The sequence below is a fragment of the Myxocyprinus asiaticus genome, chromosome 16 (genome assembly GCF_019703515.2).
Source record: "Myxocyprinus asiaticus isolate MX2 ecotype Aquarium Trade chromosome 16, UBuf_Myxa_2, whole genome shotgun sequence".
In the NCBI taxonomy this organism is placed as follows: Eukaryota; Metazoa; Chordata; class Actinopteri; order Cypriniformes; family Catostomidae; genus Myxocyprinus; species Myxocyprinus asiaticus.
Window position 1 is genome coordinate 5,235,960 of NC_059359.1, and position 20,320 is coordinate 5,256,279.

Consider the following 20,320-nt stretch of genomic DNA (forward strand, 5'->3'; position numbering starts at 1 on the left):
CTTTCAATTTCCGCTCCCGGGATTATATATTACCTCACGACTGGCCAATCAAAAATCGGCCCGCCTTTGAGTCCGGTTTCTTATTGGCTTAGTTTGAAGCCCCTCAAGCGAAGGATACGCCCATATACGGCAGAGCGGAAGTGAGGAGTTTGTGCATGACTCACGATACCATCTGGTGAGGATTTTATAATGATGAAACTGGAATATTTAGCGATTTAAGTATTTGGCACAGTGAATTTAAATGAGACTTTACTCAGAAAGACATTATTTAATTTAGGAAAGCAAAGATATATGAGGAATTTTTTCTGCTTTATTTTTGTGTCTGAATTTCGTATTCATATAAGCAAAAATTGTGCCTGCAAGTTCAAGAGTTTAAAAACGTTTTTAATCTACCAGACTTTTAAATTATATTGAATAAATTAAATTAATAATGTTGAATTGGATAATATAAAATAATTAGGTCGAAAAATGTTGTAACAACAATAATTTGGTACTACAATAATTTTCCTATTTTATTTTTTATGGATGTATGCTGCAATTCTTTTTATTATATTCTGTACAGTATACATGTGTTATTATAGGTAAATAAAGGTAAAACACATTTTTTTTTTTACATTTTGCTGTTATTTTATATATTGTTTAGAGGCCAGCTGATGCTTGGGATAGACCATAGAAATAAAATAAATGTATACATTTTTTTTGTTTGTTTGTTTAAAATTGACTTAAATAATGAAGATAAAGGCACCCAAATGTATCAGTAGTATGTAAAGCAAACATTTGCAAAATTATGGAAAAGGTTTCTTGTTAACACATTATTATTACCCTTTATAAGTCATTAACAAACAATATATACACAATTATAGATAATATTTAACAGATCACTAGTTAATACAATTAAACATATAGAAATATCATGAAACTTTGATTCATATATTTTCATACATATTAATCTGTAATTGCATTTAATAATATGCGTACAATGCAAAAGCATTTTATAATGTTTGCTAATGAAAGTAATAAGCAATAAAATGTTCTATAAAACACGAAACAAATGGCACCCAATTAAAAAAGTTCTTTCATTTTTGCTTTGCATAACTTTACATCTATGACACACACAAAAAAGGTCAAAACAGCCATAAGAAATAAACAAAAATAAAGCTCCCTGCATTAGAAAGTCATTTTGCTTGCTCCTTTTACTAAGCAACTTGTCCTTCTGTCTAACAGTATATGGGAGAATCTCACAAAACCAAGAAAATGTCTGTTATATTTCATTGCAAAATCAAAAGAGAGAATTTATATTTTTCTTAAAGGAAATTAAGCTTATTTTTAGGACCATTAAGATACCAGTTTACTACCAGTAGATTACTAATGGTGATGTTTTTTTTAAATGTTTTGGACAAGGCTACTGTATGTATTACATAATACACATGCAATGTAATCCATGTCCAATGGACACCTTTGTATACACTGTGTAATATCATGTGTCAAATACGTGCAGTAGTTACTTTTTGGCACACTATACATAATTGGTAGTCAATTTATTGTGTAATGTGTACTCTTGGCTTCTAATTCTTCAAATTATGTCTATTTATTGTAATGTATACAGTTAATAGTGTGTAAAACATGTATCTTGTTTGTAATGTTGACTTTTTCTATTAAACAACAGTTAGTTTGGGTCTTGGAATCTGATTGGACGAGAGGCGGTCCAAGAGTTCTGATAGCTCACAACATCAGCCCTGGGATGCTTCACTTCTTGTATCACTCCGCTTGTGTTGGCTTTCCAAACTAAAGCGTAAGAGCAGATAGATGTGTGAATGTTTAATTGACCTTGTGACATTAAAGATTTGAGCCAACAGGTGGCGACACAAGATGGTTTTGTGTGTGCTATGAGTGAGTTGAGCTGAAGTTTGACAAACTGCGTGTCGTCGGTCTGCAAATTTCTTCAAAGTAATCCGGAATTGTCTCTCACTCCATGATCGCTTGGATTACTACTACACTATAGATGAGAAATAGAGTTAAACTAGTAGCTTCAGCATTACTGCCGATCACAGCTGAGAGTCGCAACAGAGTATTTACACGCTCTCAGGGTCGGGAGAAGACATAAACTGTCAACCTGGCGAAGAAGAGAACGCTTTCTACGTCGGAGTCAAAATAAGAGTCCCCCAAGAAATATACAACAATGAAACTGTTGGCTTGGCGGTTAAGGCTCTGGGTTAATGACTAGATGGTCAGGGGTTCAAGTCCCAACACCGCCACGATGCCACCGTTGGGCCCTTGAGCAAGGCCCTTGACCCTATCTGCTCCAGGGGTGCTGTATCATGGCTGACCCTGCACTCTGACCCCAGCTTAGCTGGGATATGTGAAAAAAATAATTTCACTGTATACGTGCAAATGTATAATGTGTGATAAATAAATATAATAAAAAAAAAAATAAAAAATAAAAAAAAACTGGCATCCTCCATGATCACACACTCAGTCACATTCTCTTTTTCTCTCACACACACACATCCTTGTTCCTCAAATAAGTTGTTAGAAACAGCTAAAGCTGTCATTACTAGTTCTATAGTGTAGTTTTCGAATTAATCGTGGAGGCTTGGTCGCATCTTTTGAACTAGCAATGGCAAATCCTGAATCAGTGGTGCAAGTAAGTAGTTCCACACACAAGAGCACTTCTAAAAGCAATATTAAAGATATTGCTTTAAAGCTGAAGTATGTAACTTTTTCAGTGTTAATATACTTTCTACTATCCCAGATTAATATGCAGAGACAACTATATATAAGCCATTCATATGCTGTAAACACTGTGTCTCTTTAGGGCTATAAAAATTACTTTTGAGTGACCCACTTAGACACGTTACTCAACCAACTGCGTGTGTTGGGGGCGGGACTATCTGACTGTTTGAACAACAGTAGACGAGGGACGTATTCAGAAAGCTGTTTTATAAACATTGCTAATTTTTGCAATTCCGTTCGGGGTGCTAGTGTCACAGAAATGGCATTCTTCAGCTTTAATATATATACCTAAAAACATTGTATTTCAGCATTCAGAAACACCACTGAGAACAATGGAAATGAGATCAACTGGAAAATATTGGGGAAATTATTTCAAAATAATTTCTTAACGCAAAATGTATTTATCTTTTTTTTTCCATTGATTTTGGGGTGAAATGTAACCTGGACATGATTTTGTGAGATTCTACCATATTCTTTTTGCGTTTTTTGATATTTACACCTAATTAAAAAAGACTAGCATTTACATGATTGAGCAGATTATGTATTGATGTATTAATGGAAATAATAGAATGATTCGACTATCCCTGCTTCATGGCCACTGCTGATATCACATGGTAGCCGAGACTAAATGTAGAGCTGGAGACGTTCATCAGGGGTCGGTGTTTGTGGCATCCTTTGTTTTGCGTTGGATAGAAGCATTCTGTTGTTTCACAAACTCTGCGTACAATCCATTCTTTGCCAGAAGTTCGCTGTGGTTGCCCTGCTCGACCACTTCCCCTTCTCGCAGGAAGACAATGTGATCTGCGCTCTCGACCCCGCTCAGCCCGTTACTGATGAGCAGCACCGTGCATTTCCTCATGTCCTTTCTCAGAGCGCTGTACACCTGAAAATGATGTTATTCATGGGTAAAAATGTTATAATGCAACTTCCTAACAAATACAGTGCATAAGGGCTGAAAATATTGCGATATATTTTTCCATCTATACGGTCCAGCTCTCTTACCCTGTGTTCACTCTCTGTGTCCAATGAGCTTGTTGCATTATCGAGCACTAGAACCTGCGGTTGTCGAATCAGAGCTCTAGCGATGGCGATACGCTGCTTCTGACCTCCGGAGACTTGACCGCCCTTCTCTCCTGCATCTGAACAACACAAAACACATGTTACTTTCTCAACCAACTTTTAATCAGTGAATCTGAACGGAAATAATCTGGATAAATATTATCCGATGAGTACTATTAGCGCTCTTAGTCTAGCTGTGCACAATAAAATATTAGAACATCAGATGTGCTTTTTATTTAAATTTAGAATGGTAAAATACTTTGCGACTCACCCGTATCATATCCTTTAGGAAATGTATTCAAAATGAATTCATGTGCATTGGCGAGTTTGGCAGCTGCGTACATCTCTTCATCAGAGGCATTTTCTTTACCGTATTTGATGTTTTCTCGCACTGTTCGAGCAAACAGAACTGGCTCCTGTGACACCACACTAATCTGAAAAGGGTGCGAATTGAACTACATAAGCAAATCAAGAATAACCAGTCAACTTCATTTATATTCACTTAGATATATTGGGTGAATCTCACACATGTTTCAAGCAAAAATCTAAAGAAAGAAATAAGAAGTTATATTTTGCATAAAAAATTAAGCCTTTTTGTAGGACTTTTAAAATATGCAGCATTATGACATTATTTTCATCATAATATAGGCCTCTCACTTTTTAGTTGAACATGTTAATTAAGCATGTGCCTTCATTGTGAAGGAAACTGCTGCATCATAAATTTCTTTGCCTAACTGCACGCTTTAGATGTAGCCTTCTGTGACATCAGCCCTCTACATTGCGAGTAAATCTCTTGCATATGCGACCAAATTTCACGCTATGCGACTAAACTATGTCTGTTATTAGCCACTGGCCATTTCACTCGCCAGTGATTAAGTTGTGTAATGGCGAAAAAGAGCTCAAGCACAGCAATCTTTTTACTGAATAAGCTAGCGAATAAGAAGCTGGATTCAGCCTCGTCCTTATTGCCGGTTGTGTCTCAAGAGCGCGCACCCTGAAGGAAATTGACCTTATCTGGATTAAGTGGGTCCTGAGGTGTCACGGTTTACAGTGTCACCATTGCTTTAGTTGAGCTGTGACATTCCAGAATTACATTTACACTGCATTTAACGACATCAACTCTGGTTTGGATGAACTTTTCCATGGACTACTTTCACAACATTCTCTGTTTTACAGCATGGCCCCAGACTGTTGGATGTCTGTTTGAAGGTAAAAGTGCAAAACTCGAGAGCCTGTTGATTTGAATTTGAAATCTTGTACAGTAAATATTTGCACACGCAAGTCAATACACATTATGCGGGTAAAGTTTGCTTTGATTCGTTACGTGTAATGTGTGTCCAAAGATGAGATCCCTGCACTCCATTTTCATTTCATGTCTCTTTGAATAGCCAATCCTTTCTGTTATTTACAGTCAGTTGGTGATCAAAAAGGTCAAAATAAACATGAATTCTAATCATACATTGTGCGGATGAGGGACAAACCATCATGCAACTTCTATCTCGTTAATGTGTGCTGCGCTCATTCAAACGTAAACATTGCTGGTGGAGCTCCTGGTTCTCTTAAAGAGACAGTACCATTTTAGTGCTTGTTATACATATCAGTGTAAACTCAATGTAAATCGTACAAGTGCATATAAACCAGTGGTTCTCAAAGTGTGGGGCGCGCCCCGTGGGGGGGGCGCGGAGGTATTGCAAGAGGGGCGCGGAAGACTGACCCGTCCTCAAATCTCGTTCACTTTCACACATTCAACAAAATGAGTGAATATACACGTAAGAACCGATTTGCTCAATTTCTTTTCCTCTGCCTTTTCTCCTGACTTGTTTAAACTTTCGCCTGGCACCACAGCGCATCCTGCATGCGCAGCTCGCCAGTTTCAAATGAGTGACGAGGTGAATTAACACTTAAATTTCAGTCTGTTCCTCACACAGCACTATCATATGGCTTCAGAAGAATTGAAATCTGAGGCACGAGTGTTATGGATGACTTTAATGGTGCTTTTATGTGTGCTTTCGGAGCTTGGACACAAACACGATCCTCTCTTCCCTGAATCTTGTGTTTCACGGATGAATAAAGTAATACTGATTTTGAACGACGAGCGTAAGTAAATTATGGCGGAAAGGTCAATTTTTCATTAATCATTAATTATTAATCAGGTGCAAATTATTGTCCAGAGGTCCGAAACAGCACTGTCACGTGATACTTGTTACTTTTCTCAGCGCTGGCTAAGATGCGACAATCACAGTCAGTTATTATTACTGGATGAGGATTTTTTTAAACTTTTATAGAGACTGCTGAAGCTTATTTGCATTCATAGATATGAATCCTTGCAATTATCAGTTTTTTATTAAAAAATAACTATTCTAGAGTAAAACTGTCTCCAATGAGATGTAAAACCTTCTGGTAGTTAAATGCGAATGAATGGAGGATTCGGTTTTCTGAGCAGCCTAGCGCCCCCTGGAGTGAAGTGTAACTTTTCATTAAGTTTTCATTGCATTTTTAAATGAAATAATTTTTGTCAAATGAAGATGAAAGAAAATTTTGTTGAATCTTTTTCAAAAGCAGAAGTTTTTATTGTTTCAAAGGGGGGCGTGACCAAAAAAATTGAGAACCACGGATATTAACAAAATGTAGTAATGTAGTAAGTGTAATAAATGTTAAAATATAAATATTTAAAGGGACAGTCATACATTATGAAACAATGTAAATATTGAAGAATTTGAAAAATAGGCTCTTTGCAGCATCTTTGCAGGGGTTTGGTAAAAACCCTTGTCCCATAAACCTTATGTTCTTACATGGTACTTTTGAGAAAGAAGCACTTAAATTGTTATTTTTATAATACAATTATTAAATTATTGTTATATGTGGAATTCTATTTTCATTATTAGGTTCCAACTTTGTGATTTTGTTTTTGAATTTGATATGAAATTTCCAACAGTGATAAGAGCTCGTATCTTTATTATAAATGCAATTTCATGACATCACATAAATTGATAGAATGTGAAATTTGTACTTTTTTAAAAACCTCAAATGTACACTCTTGCATACTATATTTCGTTAAGTCATATATATGAATACTATATGCAGTATATGTGAAGATTCCCCCTTCTGTTTGCATGTCAAAAGTCTGGCGAGTAAAAACTAAAATTTACTAGCAAATGGCGAGTCCATAGAGGGTTGGACATGCTGATGACCTTTTTAACAACTATATATAATTACTACATGCCTTTTATTCTATTCAGATACAAGGATCATTTCTTAGTTTTTACCAAGTCTTCACTGAATTGTTAGATTTGATGCATTAATAATACAGATTTGATACTGCCAGGTCTTGACTGAGAAGCAGATCTGAATTTGAAATGAAATTATCCATACAGTTAATTTTTTTATTTAAGCCTTGTTTGGTTTCATCTGGCTTATTACAGCTAAATGAGAGTTCAGCTCTTTTGTTTTACCCCAATGTTGGTTATTAAATCAGTATAAAGTTGATTCAGAACTGTGGGTACATCAAGGTTTAAAAAAATACAAATAACTTGGCCCGCATAAGGTGACGTTGAGTCCAAACACACCCATGCAGTGCAGAGAGAGATTTAGGCTATTAATTGATTTTAGATAGCCAGATGTACAGTACAGTATATCTGAAATATATATATATATATATATTTGAGGGATATATTTAATATGAAGAATGCATTATTGAATTCAGATGTGCTCTAACAGTAGCCACATTCAAATCCATGCTGAAAACACATCTGTTTAGCTGTGCATTACTGAATGAACACTGTGCTGCACTGATTGCACTATATCATTTTCTTTCTTTCTTTTTATTCATTTTAATACATTTTTAAATCAAATTTGTATTTATTTTATTACTTTTTATTCTTATTTGTATTCCTTGTTCTTAACTGATTTTAAAATATCTTGTATTTTCTTTATCATTTCAATGTAAATCACTTTGAATTACCATTGTGTATGAAATGTGCTATATAAATAAATTTGCTTTGCCAATTGAAAAGACATTATTTAATATAGGCTATTGTATACTATGCTTGTTATGATTTCTATGGTGAAAAAAAAAATTGAATAAATTATTTTCGCTTATTTTGAGTGAGTCAAGTCCCTTATTTTAAGCTTGTTTTTCCAGACCAGTTCACTTGTTTCTTTTGCGAGATCTGCCAACACTGCAATTGGTATATCACTCACCCTTAGCACAGAGTACTGCCATTTAAACAAGAACGTTGGGGCCTGGGTAGCTCAGTGGTAAAAGATGCTGACTACCACCCCTGGAGTTCGCTATTTCGAATCCCAGGGTGCGCTGAGTGACTCCAGCCAGCTCTCCTAAGCAACCAAATTGACCCGGTTGCTAGGGAGGGTAGAGTCACATGGGGTAACCTCCTCGTGGTCACCATAATGTGGTTCGTTCTCGGTGGGGCGCGTGGTGAGTTGAGCGTGATTGTCACGGTGGATGGCGTGAAGCCTCCACACGCGCTATGTCTCCGTGGCAACGCGCTCAACAAGCCACGTGATAAGATGTGCAGGTTGACGGTCTCAGACGCGGAGGCAACTGGGATTCATCCTCCGCCACCCGGACTGAGGCGAATCACTACGCCACCACGAGGACTTAAAAGCGCACTTTTGGGCATTCCAAATTGGGAGAAAAAGGGGAAAAATCCCCCCCCCCCAAAAAATGTTATACACCGTTCTTTTATTTAGTTCTAACCAGTTGAAGTCTGGAATGGATGCTGCATAACGCCGGAACCAGAGCAAAAAATTACTGTTCCTTCTCAGAACCGAAAGGAAAACAAACCCTCCCTGAATTGTTAGGTGAAAAAAAAATCCAATTCTCATTATTGTAAAAGCGGTAAAAATTTATTATTTAAATTGTAAATTAATTTCGTAAAGTGCAATTGTAAATATAAAACATGGTAGCATTTGTTATACTTCAATTAACTGACTTAATTAGGGCTGTCGATTTAATGTGTTAATTTAGTGTGATTAATTAGATAAAAAATAACAAGTTTTTTATGTCGTTGATGCAATTAATCATACCCCTTGTCGTGTACATAAATTCCGTAATAAAAGTACAGATTTTCCTACCATATGAGCCGCAAGTGGGCGGAGAAATCTTCCAATGTTCATCACGTACATCAAGCAGTTGTAGAGGTGCAAACAAAATCACTGACTTTTTCAAGTTTGAAATACATCTGTTTTTACGAGCCGTGTGAATAGGTGGCAGCGCGCTTCAACAAACCTCACACAAGCAGTGCAGCCAAAGAATGAGATTCGCTCACTCTGAGGAAGCAGAAGCACAAAAGGTAGGCGAAACACAACGGAATACAGGAATCCACTACTTATAACTTGACAGAGCGTCCTATAAATGGCGTTTATGATGATGTATACCAGTGAGATGGTCCAAATGCATCCGTCTCAGGCACGCACATGTTAATAGAGCGACAATTAAAAATAGCACAGACGGAACGAAAGAACGCATACTGTGAGAACAAAACAGATTGCTGTCAGCTGCAGGCTTGTTCAATGATATGAGAAAAAACAAACAATATATTGAGTTATCAAGCCACTTTTTTATTGTCTAATCAATGCATTATTCATCTGCCACAATAATGCAATTTATTTCAAACTGAATTTCAATCTGTATTATATATTTATTATAGATATCATAGATATTATATTTATAATTATTTGAATTAATATGCATTATTTATATAAATTATCTTTATGTGGGGGCCTTTCTCAGCAAATAATGAAGTATGCGATTAATTCAATTAATTAATCAGCACGTCATGTAATTATTTCAATTTAAATTTGTAATCGATTGACAGCTCTAATTTTAATATAACAATTATTATGTCCCGATTTGTTTTCAAACTTTATTTTTTAATTTTTTGCATTACGGTTATGACCAAAAATATGTGTTTTTTTTTTTCCTGGTAACTAACATAAAGTAAGATTACCTTCTCATGCAGATATTGGTCTTTGTAGGTTAGCAGTGGTTTTTGGTCCAGTAAGATCTCTCCATTTTGAGGCTGGTAAAATCTCTCCAATAAACACACAAAAGTGCTTTTCCCAGCACCTGATGGTCCCACTAGAGCAGTGATCTGACCTGCCTTTAGCTCGAGAGAAACATTCTGAAAAAGACCAGCAACAAACATAGAACCAATATAAACACTTACTAGCAACTTTCTATATTTTCTGAATACAAATACAGATGTTTTGAGTGGTTTTATAGCTGTGCTATGCAGTTAGTAGTAGGGTGTTCTGGGTGGTTGCCAGGGTGTTGCATTCATCCATGTATGAAGTACAAACAGTGCAGGATGAGTTACACTGCAAAGTTTAATACTAAGGGTTTGTGGTTTATAAAAAGCCTTCAACTCTAAGTTTGAACAATAGTAATAGTGATACCAAACACCACTAACTGGGTAAATCTCAGAAAAACATGTCCAGGTCACATTTCTCCCCAAAATCAAACGAAAACAACAAGTAGTAAACAAGTACTAAATAGGGGGAAAAAACATATATCAGTATTTCTTTGCATTACAGCAAAATGAATGAGAATGCATTACAATATATATATATATATATATATATATATATATATATATATATATATATATACAGATCTTTTAATGCTAAAAGAATCCTAATGGTCCTTAAAATATGCTTTATTTTCTACAAAAATATAACAAAAATATTATATATTAAATATCATGATATTGTTACATATTAAATGATAAAATATTATATTACAAAATATTATCTCTTATTTATTTCTATTGACTTTAGAGTTCAATATGACTGACATGTTCTTGACACTTTTCGTGAGATTCACCTAACTAGCAAATATACAGACAGGACATTATTTGCTGGGCATTATCAATACAAACCTTCAGTACGTTTGTATCAGGTCTCTTTGGATAGGCAAAGGTGATATTTTTGAAGTGCACGTGTCCCTTTAGAGCTTGAGGTGCGAGTGATCCATCAGGAGGAATATCAGGCTTACGGTCAACATACTCGAAGATCTTCTCTGATGCACCAACAGCCTTCTTTACATGTGGCCAGCATGACATCAGAGCCTGCCACAGTAGTATGTGTTTAGAGGCATAATAGCAAACTAGATTGTTTATATTGTTTATATTGATAACAACAGACTTTGTGAAATATTACCTCCACAGCAGTCGTGAACTGCAGCTCATATAGCACAAAGGCCACCAGATCACCACTACTGACATCACTTCCTGTCACAAGCCGCCCTCCATAATACAGTATACTGACTTTTAAAGCCAGACTGGACATCTAAAAAAAGCATATTTGATTAGAAATGCAAAATGTGCATATCCATTAATACTGTGCTAAAATGCTAAGTAATTTTTCTTAAAGCTATAGTTCACCCAAAATGGAAATTCAGTAATTATTTGCTCACCCTTGTGTTGTTCCAAGGTTTGCATTCCACTGTTTAGAACAACACGAGGGTGAGTAAATAATGACAGAATTTCCATTTTTGGGTGAACTATCCCTTTAAGTTAGACTATGTTCAGAATGGAATCCTAGGGTACGTTTACACAACAACGATGTACTAAAAACGGAAAAGTTTTTGAAAAGTTTTGCGTACAGACGACAACGTTGTCAAAACGATTCCCGTTCACACGGATCCACAAAAACGACTAAAAGCGCTGTATTATGCGTGCCAGGCCAGTAGTTGGCGATGTCACTTTGTAAACAAACACTACGCATCTGCACACATAAGCATTCTTTCACAGAGCGGTGAATACAAACAATGAAGATGGCGAAAGCATCGAGCAATTTTGTCTGGACAAAATCTTGAGCAGCACAAACACAGTCCTGTAGTCTGCCATTGTAGTTTTGAATGTCTCACGCATTGTTTTGAAGTACTCGCGCGCATGCCTATAGACTGAACACGTAATACGCGTGCGCATGACGTCATTATTTTCACAAATTCGCGTTTTTGTATTTTTACACGGAGATGATAACGGCATCGTTTTCAAAAACTTGCACTTTGAAACCCGTTTTCAAAAGTTTGTGTTTTCAGGCCCCAAAACAGCACTGTTGTGTAAACGCACAGCCAAAATGCATAAAAAGTTTTCCGTTTTTAGTTGAAAACACTGTCGTGTAAACGGCCCCCTACAGTAATGCTTTTCGCATACTACGCAGTACATACTGTACACTGCACACTGCTTTTGAATACACAGTAAGTACTTCTGGTTTCTTCATTATGCTGGAAATGGAAGGTCAAGTTTAGCACATTGCATTGTGGGATATATTATCTCATGCAGTGTTCTCTGCTGTATACTTTGGCAAATGTCGAAGATCAAATGGATATTCCATGCATACTGAAAATTTGCATGCACACTGCATAGTGCAAAAATAGTGTGAGTAGTATGGTATTCCAAACATACCCTTAGTGCCAGTACTAACTTACACTATTGGTCCATGTAGAGGCAGCATAAGCCGCGGCTTCCACTTTGTTCAGTGCATACGTCTCCTCTAAGCGCTTCCTGTATCGCTCAGTTTCTCCGTCCTCGTTAGCAAAGCTCCTGACTGTCTTAATGGAAGAGAATGTTTCCGTGGCAACATCGTTGGCCTTGGCGAGAGACTCTTGCACTTGTACAGAAAGTTTCTGTAGGAAAAACACATTCGCACGTGAGCACAACAGCTTTCAATGCAGTCAGTCACCATTAACTTTCATTGTATGGAAAAACGATGTGATGAAAGTAAATGGTGACTAAGGCTAACATAATCTCCTTTTGTGTTCCACAGAAGAAAAAAAGTAATACAGGTTTGGAACAACATGAGGATGCGTAAATGATGACAGAATTTTCATTTATGGGTGAACTATCCCTCTAAATCAATCTGGATGTGATTTACCTGGTAGAACTGGCCAGAGAATTCTGGAATGATCCAGATGACGGGGAGGCCGAGAGCGGTGAAAATGGACAGTCTGGTGGACAGCAGCAGCATGGAGCCGAACAGGAAGATGACACGCATGAAGTACCACATGAGAAGACTCAACTTCTCACTGAGAGACTCACTCATGGTGTTGGTGTCCGTTGTGATACGAGACACAATGTCCCCTGAAGAAGAGGACAGTAAAAGATTTGTATTCAAACAATAGAGCACAAAAGTCTGGTTCCGGAAGTAAAAATCCCATTAATTTTCTCCATAAGGGAATTGATTATTAATAATGGCTTATAAACCTTAAAGACAGACCCATCGTGAGCTCTGAGGTTGTTAATCGATGGTATATGCTTCTGTTGAAGCTATCAGTGCACGTTATTTCAACTTCATTTATAAAGTAAATTTAATATTGCAATTTGTGCTGAATAACTACACTACCCATAATCCTGAAGGGAAACAATTCAATCAGAGAATCACAGCTAACAATGCGCGCCAAAAGAGCTCTGCAGCGACCGCCCACTTCCATGACGCAATTGAGTTATTCTCCTTACACTCTCAACTACTTGTATATTTGTATATATCTGAATATTTTGCAATTACCTTAGCATATACTGTTTTTTGTACTTAAAATCAACAACTACAAATCAATAGTTTTATATTTTTCTATCATTTTTAAATTGATGTGTTGTTCAAAGTGCTTCATGGGATTATAGTTCATTCCCTCATTAAAGATGTCAAGCACACAGTCTTGTACCTTTGTCTTTTAGTCCAATTTTCAAATACTTTTTTGTAATGTTATGATTCACCTCGGAGCTGGTTGGTTTGGTTAATGGCTTACAACTCTTTTATGAAGGATTTTATGAAATCCCTATTAACAGCCTACAGATTGTTTATTTGGGTTTATAGTAGGGATGGGCATTTTGGTCATTTTGTCTACTCGAGTATTCGGACTAATTACTCGAGTACTTGTTGAGTACTCGAGGGGCGATTACATGTTCATAACTGTATATAGAATAACATGTGTGACAAACGTCTATAGCTGCTGTATTGTGTCTTGTTGTTCTAGTGTATCGTCTATTCATCATTATAGGCTGTTATAAAATAAAATGTTACAAAATGTACAAAAGATTGCATAATCAAAATATAATGCATCATATTTTATCATTATGTGAAGATTTGCTGTCCAACTCTGAAAGAATGTGCACAATGCGTGTCTGTCTGTTCTTCCTTCAGGTTGCCATAGTAATCTTAGTAAGCGTGCACCAGTTTTTTTAGTGACTGTCTAAACCATCTATTTTCAAATAACAGGAGACGCCATAACCATTGCGTTTTTAATATGCGTGTTAAGTTGAAGTTCAGTTTAAAGACGCTGCATTGTGTTCCATTTAGCTGCACTCTGTCAAAGTGTTTGAAACACTCGCCTGCTGTATATGCATTGCTTCAGCGCGTTGAGTCCACTGCCACATGCGCCTGGTGTGTGTGTGTGTGTGTGTGTCCCCAAATGTTCACTCTTGTGAGGAAAGCCGCGATGCTCTGTATTGTTGTTGCTGTGATTCATGAAGCTTTCCATTCAACTCGGAGAGTCGGAATTTCCACCTTTCAACTGGGGAAAGTGCAACGGAATGACACTTTATATCGGACATCTAACTTAGAAACTCGTGCAGAAATCTTCAACTCCCATTTCGTCGAGATGCAGCTGCATGTTACTTCACGCAGGGCAGGGAGGTTTACGGTCAGTGACAAGCATTTACTTTTATTACAAAAATATCCATTACAAAAATATCCATTAACAAGTCAAAATTCTTACATGAAATGATAATAAAACATGTTTAGCAAACTTTTCGCAGAGACAGGCGTTCAAAACACGGTTAATTACACTCTCTTTTGATTATTGTAACGATAGCATTGCAGCGTCAGTTTGTTTGCTATGAGACGTCTCTGATAATCAATGTACCCCTCAAAATCACAACGTAATCAATCTCAAAATTAAAAATAAGCTCCCTCTTTGTTTGTGTGTTTAGTTGTCAGGTAATTGTCACTGGATTTCGAATTAAGTGAAAAGTCACATCATGCATGATCACTATCGATCATCACTCAAGGGCATTTGTTACAGTGATTTTGCCACGGAAAATGGTGTTTCAGGCACTCCGCTCACTCCGCTTACTCCGCTCAGTAGAAAGTACCACAGATTACCGCAGAATTGGAATGCCCGGAATTTTTCAAGATCATGTGTACATCTCCCCTTGTGTTTTTGCTATATATTTATATAAGCTACCAATACAAGTGCATTACTCTTAGCTCCTTTAAATACATTTAAGCATGTTTAAATCCACTGAGCAGAATTTAGCGGATTTTGCTAAAAAACTAATTAGAGCAGAAAATGTAGAAAAGTCTGCATAGAATCATGCATCTAGGCCTGAATATTTATTTATTTATTTATTTTTATATATAGGGACAGTACAAAAACATGATTTCAGGAAGAAATAACTGAAAAAAAAATTATTGTACATGGAGAATATAACACTTGCTAATTTGCATCTCATGCTTTTTCTAAAAAAGACTAAAAACAAAAAAATATTCGTAATTATAAACTGAACTTAATTAGATAGAAAAATAAATAATAAGAATAACATTAATAAGAATAAAAAATAACTACACAATTTATTTAAACTGCTCCCAAGCCTGGCAAAATATAATAAAATGAATTAAGCCATGGATTTATTAAACATGAGTACAGCTCTGGTTTCTTTAAAGCCAACGCTTAACCATTATTGTAAAGGATTTTATATCTTGTATTGATTTGATTTCAGTTGGTAACATGTTCCAGAGCCATGATGACTGTGACAAAAATGGGATTAATATCTATCTCTGAATATGACTAGATTAAAATCTATCTAAAGCTAGCGGCACTAATGTAATTCATTTACAGAAGTTTTACCTGTTGAAGCTTTATCGAAGAATGTGATATCCTGTTTGAGCACCGACTGGAAGACGAGACCTTGGATGGACGTGTGTATTCGGCTCATGGTGATGTTGTAGATGAGGTCGCACACAAACTCACAAACAGCACTACAGAAAACAGGTACATTTATCTTTGAAGCATTTGAGGAACTGTTTATCCTACAGATTTCTTGACTAACCTTTCAAACAAACACTACATACTATTCAAGCCTTTAAAAACATGTGAGGATGTGTTGTTTGGTCCTGGTCTCACCTCATAACGGTCATCAGTGTCATGACAGTGATAGCGTGATTAAAGGCCTCAGGTTCATCTTCATTCATGATCCAGTCTGTCATTTTACCAGTGTAATGAGGAATCGCCATTTCACCTGCGAGGCAACCAGAGAGACCATTCACAAACATTACCAGTATAAACAATTTTATGTCATTAAATATATAAATATAAATATTAGGGATGAGACAATATGGTTATCTCACAATTTGATTCGGTATACGATATGAGGTTCACGATTCGATATAATCTCAATTTGATATAAAACACTTAAATGACAAAATAATCCAGATTTAAGCAAAATGCTCATTTTAATTTCTCATCAAAATAAAGTTCTTTAATACACGACCTATACATGAAAGACTCTAATATACAGAAAAACAAGTATGTTAGCATTTACAGTATATGTGCTAGTTCATGTGTAATTTCCGTTCAGAAAAAAAAATAGTTCTATCATCATTGACACATATTATTCTGCAATTAAAACATCAATCCAACTTGTCCGTTAGGAACATCCATTATCGGTGGTAAATTCACTTTAATGCACAGCCTCGAACAGCTTATTGCTTTAATGCGTGTGTTTGCAAATTTGGACATGACTTTAAGCCTTGAGCAACTGACAGAGCAAACTTCACCAAAGTGAAAACGCAAGTAACATTATGTAACGGTAGATGACATTTCAGTTTCTTTCAGTTTTGAGACTGCATGAGTTGTAAATGACACTGGAGACCGACTGTAAATCATTCACTGATCATAAAGTTGGCACAGACATCGCCATGAGATGAACTTAGTGGCATTTATTCATTAGTGTGGCATAACACACCAGCACAGTGTTTAAGAGTTCCTACACCATTTGATTAATGAATTTCCTTGACTTTTCCAGTCGTTCTTGTTCTTGTTCAATATCTAAATAAAAGCATAACTATGAACTAGGGCTGAAACGATTAGTCGACGTTATCGACAACGTCGACAATAAAATAGAAAAAGAAATTCGTTGTCGAATAGTCGTTTGATCTCATTTAACACAACATGAGATCATACGAAACTCTAGAGCAGCACTGCAGTTCGCGCCTGATGTCTGAGGAGAGGAAGAATTACACAGCTCACAGTCAGCAAACAGCTTCAGGTGATGTAGATCACAAAGTATGAGGGAATTATACAAAAATAAAAAATAAGTAAATACAGAAGCACTCTCGTTGTGGAATAGACCTTATTCATGTTGCGCCATCTTTGATTTTTAATGAGAATGACAACGAGGCTGTGAGGGATTGACGTACAGTCTCTTCAATGGGCTGTACTGCAGTTTAAAGTGTTTTTGGATCGTTCCACTGACAAAACATTGATAAATATCTGTCCAAGAGCATTTAGTATACAAAGAACTCCAGACATCATGAGTTGTGGAAAATCAGATGTGATCTAGGAGCTTTATACAGCTTTATACCGTTCGTTCCATTGAAGAGATGGTAAGTCTATTCCTCACAGCCTCGTTGTCATTCCCATTAAAAGGAGTTCACTAGTTCGAATCCCAGGGTGTGCTGAGTGACTCCAGCCAGGTCTCCTAAGCAACCAAATTGGCCCGGTTGCTAAGGAGGGTAGAGTCACATGGGGTAACCTCCTCGTGATTGCTATAATGTGGTTCGTTCTCGGTGGGGCGTGTGGTGAGTTGAGCGTGGTTGCCGCGGTGGATGGCGTGAAGCTGCGGTGGCAACGCGCTCAGCAAGCCACGTGATAAGATGCGCGGGTTGACTGTCTCAGACACGGAGGCAACTGGGATTCGTCCTCTGCCACCCGGACTGAGGCGAATCACTATGCGACCACGAGGACTTAGAGCGCATTGGGAATTCCAAATTGGGAGAAAAAGATCAAAAAAAAAAAAAGATGCCGCTAAATGTATCTTGTTTGAAGGATTTTTAGATAACTGTAAATGGAAAACAAGACAAAAACACTTGATAACAATAGGATTTTTTTGCAGTGATTTTTTTACTGAATTAAACTTAAAAAAAAATAAATAATTAAATTCAGTGAATGTCATTTAGAGGTATTTTTAAAAGATGATTTTGTCCTCTTTATTGTTAGTAAGCATGTTTAATACAACCTTTTAAGTCGGGGCACAAGCTGAATAGTTGGTTAAGAGCTAATGATTAATCGTTGCAATAATCACCCGAATAGTCAAATAATCATTCTAATAATCGTTAGATTAGTCGATTATCAAAATAATCGTTAGTTGCAGCCCTACTATGAACCCTGGTATTACCTAATGAAGACACAACCACAAAGAAGAAGACGGCTGCAAAGCGTCCTGTGAAAGGCTTCATGTATCCAAGCAGTCTTTGCAGCGAGGCCTTGCCCTTCGGCTGGGTCTTTTGCTTTTTGGTTGTCGGGAGGATGTTGGGCACATAGCGTTTCCACAGCAACAGAGACAAAGCCAACACCACATACCCCTGCAGAAGCTGAAATATAATCACATTTCAATACAAATTTAATACATTTGCCTACAATGTCACTGTCTTTTTACACCTATTAAGACATTAAAGGAATAATTCAATAGACAAAATTAAAATGTTGTCATAATTTACACCCCTAATTTCGTTCCGACTCCATATCATTTTTTTTTCTGCTGTGAGATACATTTGCTCTCAAAACTCATTTGCAGTCACCTTTTCAAACTTTCTGTGTCACAACTGGTCACATGACACGCAAGAACCAATGGCGTTTGGTGTCAATGACTAAGGCTGGGTACTGATCAAGGCAGGGTGGTGAAATTGGATATATTATATTGCATTTACATATATTTTGTTACGACACGGGGGTAAGTAAAGAATAACATCATTTTAATTTGGGGTGGACTATTACTTTAAAAAACACTCTCTAGTTCTAGTTTTTTGTATGCCATTTAAAGGTGTCAAAACACATGGATGTCACACATCTTACCCCTTGCCAGGTGTGCCAACCCCATACCAGCTCCACAGTAGACCTGCCACAAGCCCAGAGAAGGGTGATGTACACTGGGTAGAGAAGACCATGAACTCCAGCGGTCTGCACACCCTCGAACCCTTTCATCCACTTCGGGCTGCCGGAGAAGGTGAAGGCAAGGAAGAGGAGGAGGCAAGTTCTGATCAGTCCTCCAGCCCACAGCGTGATAAAGGAGTTATTAATGAAGGACGGGGACAGCTGGATGGCACCTACGCACATCACCGCACACGTGTCTACGCACAACACCAACACAGTGAATAGAGGGACGGCCATCTTATCCTTCATCTCAAACACTGTAAATGAGAAAACAGCAAATATTTTAATGAACACCCCTAAAACAAATGAAATCACAGATTAAATCAACTTTGCAATGACAATCGGCAAGGAAATATAAAGAAAAGTTAAATAAAGCAAACAGAAGAGCCTTGGCAGTTCAGTGATGGTATTAGATGGTAATACTGTGGTACTCTGATATATACCTTGGACCATGGTACCAATTATCATATACCATGGTATTTAAATGGCACTCCAATACCATGGTATCGCCCAATGTCCAAGAAACCATGGGAACAGCATGGTACCATACACAAAAAACATGGTAATGCCATGGTAAAATTTAGCAAGTGACATAATATAGAAATAGTTTAAAAACACCATGGTTTTACCATGATAACATGTATTTTAAAAAAATGGTTCCATGTCCAAAAGCATGGTGTTAACATGATTCAAGTCCAAAAATCATGGTATCATGATGGTCCCATGTCCAAAAAAGTAATATCATGGTACTTTTTTTTTTTTCTTTTTTTTTTTTTATAAGGAAGAATGCCATGCTATTAAAGAAGCAATACAAAGGTACTTTTTTGTAAGTGGACCCTAAACCACTTTCACTTTCATTCTCAAGTATATTTTCATTTATGTTCAGTGCTTAATCCTTTCTAATCAATGCATTTTATAAGGAAGTAATTCTCTTTTAAAGGGAAAGCTGTAAATATATGGACTGTACAGAATAATGTAAAAACTGAGTAAATACAAAGACTTCCCAGCAATTCAATCAGGCAACAATATGGCATTTAAAGGACAACAACACGTACCTTGTGTAATATGCACCTACTGAACATGTGTTGTAAAATGATACGTCGTCGATACGTCGATTTAATACATTCTGTCTTTAAAAAAAAATCAATAAATTATAAAAACAAATAGTAGATGGACAAAAGCAATGCGATTTTTCCGCACTCCACGCAGCACATCAACTCCCGAATCTGAAACCGAAAGTAAATTCTGCAAGTAAAATCCAGTGAAGCCTAACTAATGAATATTAATTACGTAACTTGACGTTTGGTAAATAAGCCTACCCCATTGGCTGAAAGGCAGTCGTTGGTAGGAGGGCTCGGT

General features: G+C 36.8%; 1 protein-coding gene across 1 annotated transcript; it reads right to left on the reverse strand.

Moving 5' to 3' along the window:
• Nucleotides 1-3,372: 3,372 nt before the first annotated feature.
• tap1 (transporter 1, ATP-binding cassette, sub-family B (MDR/TAP)) lies at nt 3,373-20,176 on the reverse strand. The gene is made up of 13 exons (XM_051721108.1): nt 20,017-20,176; nt 18,884-19,218; nt 18,207-18,402; nt 15,935-16,049; nt 15,659-15,789; nt 12,691-12,896; nt 12,245-12,442; nt 10,972-11,100; nt 10,692-10,880; nt 9,762-9,935; nt 4,064-4,226; nt 3,736-3,872; nt 3,373-3,616 (listed from the first exon to the last, which is right to left on the reverse strand). The coding sequence occupies exons 2-13, from the start codon at nt 19,208-19,210 to the stop codon at nt 3,383-3,385; spliced, it is 2,199 nt and encodes a 732-aa protein (XP_051577068.1). The 5' UTR covers nt 19,211-19,218; nt 20,017-20,176; the 3' UTR covers nt 3,373-3,382.
• Between the last annotated feature and the right edge of the window lie 144 nt (nt 20,177-20,320).

Excerpts from the sequence above, each read along its gene's own strand:
- tap1 (XM_051721108.1), bottom strand. The coding sequence starts at position 19,210 with ATGAAGGATAAGATGGCCGTCCCTCTATTCACTGTGTTGGTGTTGTGC. Across the intron at positions 18,403-18,883 it reads GTTGGCACACCTGGCAAGGG|CTTCTGCAGGGGTATGTGGT; the intron begins GTAAGATGTGTG and ends ATTATATTTCAG. Across the intron at positions 12,897-15,658 it reads CTTCGATAAAGCTTCAACAG|GGGACATTGTGTCTCGTATC; the intron begins GTAAAACTTCTG and ends CCTCTTCTTCAG.